This window comes from Cibotium barometz, chromosome 12, assembly GCF_041138505.1.
Source record: "Cibotium barometz isolate CiBa-2024 chromosome 12, ASM4113850v1, whole genome shotgun sequence".
NCBI classification, from domain to species: Eukaryota; Viridiplantae; Streptophyta; class Polypodiopsida; order Cyatheales; family Cibotiaceae; genus Cibotium; species Cibotium barometz.
This window is the reverse complement of record NC_141057.1, coordinates 44,164,200-44,170,122: the sequence shown is the minus strand read 5'-3', so window position 1 is coordinate 44,170,122 and position 5,923 is coordinate 44,164,200. Positions and strand designations below refer to the sequence as shown.

The following is a 5,923-nucleotide window of genomic DNA, read 5'->3' as shown; positions in this document are numbered from 1 at the left end:
AAGTTCACCGGTTATGCACGCAACATACACCAGACTAACGCATCATTGAATCATGCAAGAAAATAGCTTACGCGTTATTAGAACAACTACCGGAATGCCTACTTACTCAACAGCGGAGAGAGAGAGAGAGAGAGAGAGAGAGAGCTGAAACACTAACTTAAAAAGGGAAAGATAAATCACAAATGTTAGAGAGAAAATAATATCACAGGTGTGTAGACAATACCTTAGAGAGAGAGAGAGGGAGAGATATTAACGTCGGTAGAATGCAACACAAGGGAATATACGACGAACGATGGGACTCGAATACAGAGAAAAAACAGGCCATTAAAAAATGCCATTTGGAATATTTAGAGACCTTGACATAGTAATAAAAACAGAAGGAGGTGGACCTTAGCTACTAAATTAAATGGCTTAAAACGTTTGCCTTTAGGGAAACCAAGAAGATTACATAGGAGCGCCAGAACAAGGCCCAAAAGACAGACATTTAATCTTTAAGCGGGTCATTTGCACCGCTTGAGGAGGGCTCCTTCGATGGTGACCCCAGGTCCGAACGCGACAGCGATACCCCACTCGCAGCTGTCCTGGCTATCTGCGGGTGAGTCTGCCCTTCGAAGCTCGTCCAGCACGAACAACACGGTGGACGCCGAGATGTTGCCATAGTGCTTCAGGATGTGGCGGCTCGCAGCTAGCTTCTCCGGGTGGAGCTGCAGCGCCTCCTCCACCGCGTTCAGGATGGCCGGTCCTCCGGAATGCACTGCCCAGAAGATGTCGTTGAACTCGGGCTTGCCGGGCGCGTTGTCCAGCGCCGTCCTGCAGAATGATCCCACGTGTTTGGACACCAAGCTGGGCAGGGTCCTGTCCAGGTAGAACTGCAGGCCCTCCAGCTTCAAGGTGCCCTCTATGATCTTCTCCGAATCAGGCGCCAGCACCTCCCCCACCCACTCGATTTCGTACAGCGGGCGCTCGATCCTGGGCTCAGGTTGCGCCCCCACAATCACGCCGGACGCACCGTCGCCAAACAGGGCGGTACCCACCAGGTCGTAGGGGAACTTCTCGTTCGGAGCTCGGAAAGTGGGAGCTGCGAGCTCGCTGCAGCAGATCAGAATGCGAGAGGATGGGTTGTTCTCAGCCAGATCTTTGGCAACGCGCAGAGCAGTGACCCCCGCATAGCATCCCAGCATGTACAGCATCACTCTGTTCACGTCGGGCCTCAGACCCAGCGACTTGGTCAGCATCACATCCGCCCCTGGAATGGCCACCCCTGTGAGAGTGGCTACCACCAGGTGGGTGATTTCAGACGCAGGGCGGCCCCATTCGTTGATGGCCTGGACGGCCGCCTCGTGAGCGAGCTTGGGTACCTCCTGGGCAAAGATGGCGTTCCTCTGCTCCAAACTGGGCTCCCCAGGAGTGTAGAACTCGGGATGCTCCTTCAAAAACTCCTCTGTGAGGATGGAGTACCTGTTCTGGATACCAGAGCGATCACCTGCAAACTCGAAACATGAAGAATGAGGAAGGAGGCCAAAAGAGGCCAGTAGCATAGGGCAAGGCAGCAAGCATACAAGCAGATCCTATAGGAATGGCAGCACGCACACGCACACGCACACGCACACACACAAGATGACTTACAGATGCGCTGCATCTTCTGCTTGAGCTCCACCTTGTCGCTGCAGTTGGTGACGTTGAAGTACCAGTCGGCGTATGTGGCCTGGTCGATCTGGTTGGGCGGGGTGGCGCGGCCCATGGCCAGGACGCAGGCGCGGCGCTTCTCGGGCGGAGGGAATTCATTGGGTGGGCGTTGGGTGGCGCTCGTGAGGCGGGGTGAAGGGGGCTCGACCCAGGTCGGGCCTTGAGGCAAGGGCACTCTGGGCGATGGCTGCTCGATCCAGGTAGGGCAGGAAGGGCGGGGCGTGCCAGGGACAGACTCCGCGGGAACCCACTCGCGTCTGCCCTGGGCGGCAACTTCGATTTCCAGAAACATCTTAGAAACTGATGAACAACCCAACAGTGGAGGATAAGATAGAACTCAACAGTGAAAGAGAGACTGTCTATACAAGCAGACCTAGAGCAATCGAATCAGGACAAAGGAGAAGAAGAAGCCCACGACGACAGCGAGTTCTACATTTGCAAAGAAATGTGTACTAATTTGAGGCTCAACACTCCGTCCACTTTGAAGTTCGACCCAGTCAAACCGCCCTCCCCCGGCGCGCCCGCCCCCTCAGTGGTGACCACACCCCCCACACACACACACACACACACACACGATACATCATACACCCTGTCTCGATAAACTCCATCGACTACAAGCGTTAAATTTTTTTTGGATAGCCCAATTAACTACTAGCAGTGCACCGGATACGCATTACCGAACGACCTTTTACACACAAGCCCGAACTTGACTACTATCCCATAATCTGGGTAAATACGGGTGGCCACTTCCCCTTGGAAACGTTTGGGAAGCATGCAGAGGTCCCATGCAGCTATCAATGGCCCTTCTCTTTAGAGACAATTCTCGCCCTTTTTTTACACACGTAACCTCACCCATCTTCGATAGGTAGGAGCCTACCCCTTCTCGAACCTCCAAACTGTGTGCCTAAATTCCTACCACGTAGCAGCCTCTTGAAACTCTTCCTTCATATAATATATAGAGATGTGTGTAAAGGGGGTGCCCAAGATTGTGTCCCCGTATTTTGGCTCCCTAAAGGTTAGGCAGCCAAAAAGCCAACTTCGGCAGTCTGTAATGGCAGCGCCTCAATTGGCTCTTGCCTCGCAAACCAAGTTCTAACTTCCACCCCAATCACCTACAAGGCACCATGACTCCATCTTCTCCTTATCCTTACCTCAGCCCAAGATTTTGCTTTCTCCACAAAATCCAACTCCCAGCGTCTAAGTTTCTTCTAACATCCATAGTAGCTATCTTCTTCTACATCCTTAGTAGATATCCTTAGTAGAATATCTAAAGGCCTAGAACCCTCAAGATCTACTCAAGTTGGCCAGTGCCCACTAGGGGGGGGTGACGCAAGGAGGGGAACTAAATTGTAGAGGAAAAGTAGAGCTAATACTTAATGGCTTAGAATCCTCGAGCTGTCAAGTTGACCAATTGCCACCAATGGGGAAAAATAAAATTAAAACTAAATGATAGAGGAGTGGAGGAAATGTCAATTTCTCCATTGATGTTACAACTTAAAACCATTAGTTAGAATCTCATCACACTTTCACCAAAAACATTTTAAATATTGTGTGAGAACAAGTCTAATCTAATAGGTTCCAAACCCACTTCAATCTTTATCTACACCTACTTATGCCTATATATATATATATATATCTAAACCCACTTCAATATTTATCTACATCTATTTATACCTATACCTATATGTTAACCCACTTCAATCTTTATCTACATCTATTTATACCTATACCTATATCTAAACTTTTATAAGGGATGCAAAGAAGCCATGTGACAATGCATGGATACATTATGTATCCACTCTATCCGTCAATTCTTTATATGTATAGTGATGTGCTGTCAAAGGGCTAAGAAAAAATGATGAATAGAAGAGGTTGATATAAGATGAAAGAGACTTTAGTGGTTGTCGTTCATGACCTTTTATAAACAAAGTCATAGTATAGTTTGTTTAATACTATAGATCACCTTTTCATTTTAAGGTTGCATAGGGAGAGGGAAATAGTGAGTTAGTCATCACCATCTTCACACCTAGCCCATAAAAATCGTGGGCCATGGCCTTTGTGGGTTGAGCACTTTTATAGTTATATTCATTATACAACATTGGCCTTTCTCACTTTGTCCATGTTGCTTCTCTCATTTAATGCGTAGCTGCCAAATCCTTAAGGTGATTATCAAAATCTTTAGGTGGCCTCTTAAGCACATAGTTTTCTAAGGGACTTTAAAAATTGAGACAAACATGTACTAAGCAAGGCGTGTACACATTCTCTCAATGCATCCCAATGCATATACTAATAAAGAATGGTGTACTTCTTTGTTTGATTTTTAAATTTTTCACATGGTAATGGTCATGCCCAATCACATTTTTCGCATATGGCAATGGTCATGACCAATTACATAGCATCCTCTCTTGCCTTCCTCGATGTGTTGAAAATCAATGCTCCACCCTCAACATTATTATACACGAGAACTAGCATCTTCTCTTGCCTTCCTCGGTGCATTGAAAATCAATGCTCCACTCTCATCATTATTATACGAGAACTAGCTAGCTCTATATTGTAAGGTTCCTTTTACAAAGGAGAAGCCACTTTGTGTTTGAGTAGGATGATTGCCCAATAGATTTAGGTTCTGAGAGTGGCTAGATGGTTAAGAGATGACTTAGATAGCTTCATCCAGCCAAATAGGCTACATGCAAGTGTAAACTACATGTTGTGCCCACACGAAACCCACAAAAAGCCCACATGAAGGGTAGAAGAAAATCTTCTTGAGACACACTATTGTCCTTGGTGGATTGTGGAGCTTGAACATGTGCCTAGATAACCTCGAAAGTGTCTGAAAGTACTCTTCTACCAAAGAGTACGTACTACTAAAGAGTACATAAAGATAAGAGTGCATACTATAAGGGAAAGTAGTCTCTCCTATTAAAAATATATATAAAGGTCGGTCTATAGTGTGAACCCAACTATATGAGCTAGCGTTATAACTATGATATAACTCTAATGACCAAAAGTGGCTATCACACAGCTTGTAACCAATGGTGGCATATCACCCATATCTCACTAATCGTGCTACTGGCATAATCTCACTAATCATGCTAGTGGGGTGTGGGCATGGAGCAGGCTTCTCTGAGCGAGCTTTTTTCCTCAAGCCTTCCCTCTTTGTTCTCTCTTCACAATTTTAGCCCTCTCCATCCTCCCCTCCCCATCCACCTCCTCAACCCTTTGCCTAGCCCTACCTTGCCCCGCCCCGCCCAGCCCCTCTCTCTCTCTCTCTCTCTCTCTCTCTCTCTCTCTCTCTCTCTCTCTCTCTCTCCTCCAACACACAACACACACCCTCTCTCCCTCTCCCTCTCTTCCTCCCTGCCACCATACATCCGCGGTCTCTCTCTCTCTCTCTCTCTCTCTCTCTCTCTCTCCTTTTGCCACCGTACATCCTCAATCTCTCTCTATCTAACCCTCTCCGTCCTTTAACACACACACACATGCTCTCTCCCCCTCTGTCTTTCATCCTCTCCCTCCTTCAATGCACACACACGCACTCTCTCCATCTTTCTATCCTTGTCCCTTTCTCTCTCTCCTTGACATTGTACATCCTCGGTCTCTCTCTCTCTCTCTCTCAATGCACACACACGCTCTCCCCCTCTATCTATCCTTGTCCCTTTCTCTCTCTCCTTGCCATCGTACATCCTCTCTCTCTCTCTCTCTCTCTCTCTCTCTCTCTCTCTCAATGCACACACATGCTCTCCCCCTCTTTCTATCCTTGTCCCTTTCTCTCTCCGTAGTACCACCGTACATCCTCGGTCTATCTCTCTCTCTCTCTCTCTCTCTCTCTCTCTCTCTCTCTCTCTATCGTTCTCTATCCCTCTCTCCTTCTCCTTCCCTCTCTCCTTCTCTCTCTCTCTCTCTCTCTCTCTCTCTCTCTTCCATATTATCTCACCAATCGGCATTCCTTTCCACCCCTTCGTACTCTCTCTCTCTCTCTCTCTCTCTCTCTCTCTCTCTCTCTCTCTCTCTCTCGTCGTTCTCTATCCCTTTCTCTCAATCTCTCCTTCTCCCTCCCTCTCTCTCAATCTCTCCTTCTCCTCTCTCCCTCTCTCTCTCCCCCATGTAATCTCACCACTCAGCATTCCTTTCCATCCTTCTCCTCTCTCCCTCTCTCTCTCCCCCATGTTATCTCACCACTCAGCATTCCTTTCCATCCTTCTCCCTCTCTCTCTCCCCCATGTTATCTCACCACTCAGCA

At 47.8% G+C, this 5,923-nt stretch overlaps 1 protein-coding gene across 1 annotated transcript; it reads right to left on the bottom strand.

Annotated features, from left to right (window-relative positions):
• Positions 1 to 380: 380 nt before the first annotated feature.
• LOC147633459 (3-oxoglutarate synthase-like) lies at positions 381 to 2,127 on the bottom strand. The gene is made up of 2 exons (XM_086806536.1): positions 1,627 to 2,127; positions 381 to 1,483 (listed from the first exon to the last, which is right to left on the bottom strand). Exons 1-2 carry the CDS (start codon positions 1,976 to 1,978, stop codon positions 501 to 503), a joined length of 1,335 nt encoding a protein of 444 aa, XP_086662662.1. The 5' UTR covers positions 1,979 to 2,127; the 3' UTR covers positions 381 to 500.
• Positions 2,128 to 5,923: the final 3,796 nt, after the last annotated feature.

Bases quoted from the DNA above. Each gene is read 5' to 3' on its own strand.
- LOC147633459 (XM_086806536.1), bottom strand. From the start codon at position 1,978: ATGTTTCTGGAAATCGAAGTTGCCGCCCAGGGCAGACGCGAGTGGGTT. The intron at 1,484-1,626 runs GTAAGTCATCTT...TCGAGTTTGCAG, and splicing joins GCAGAAGATGCAGCGCATCT to GTGATCGCTCTGGTATCCAG.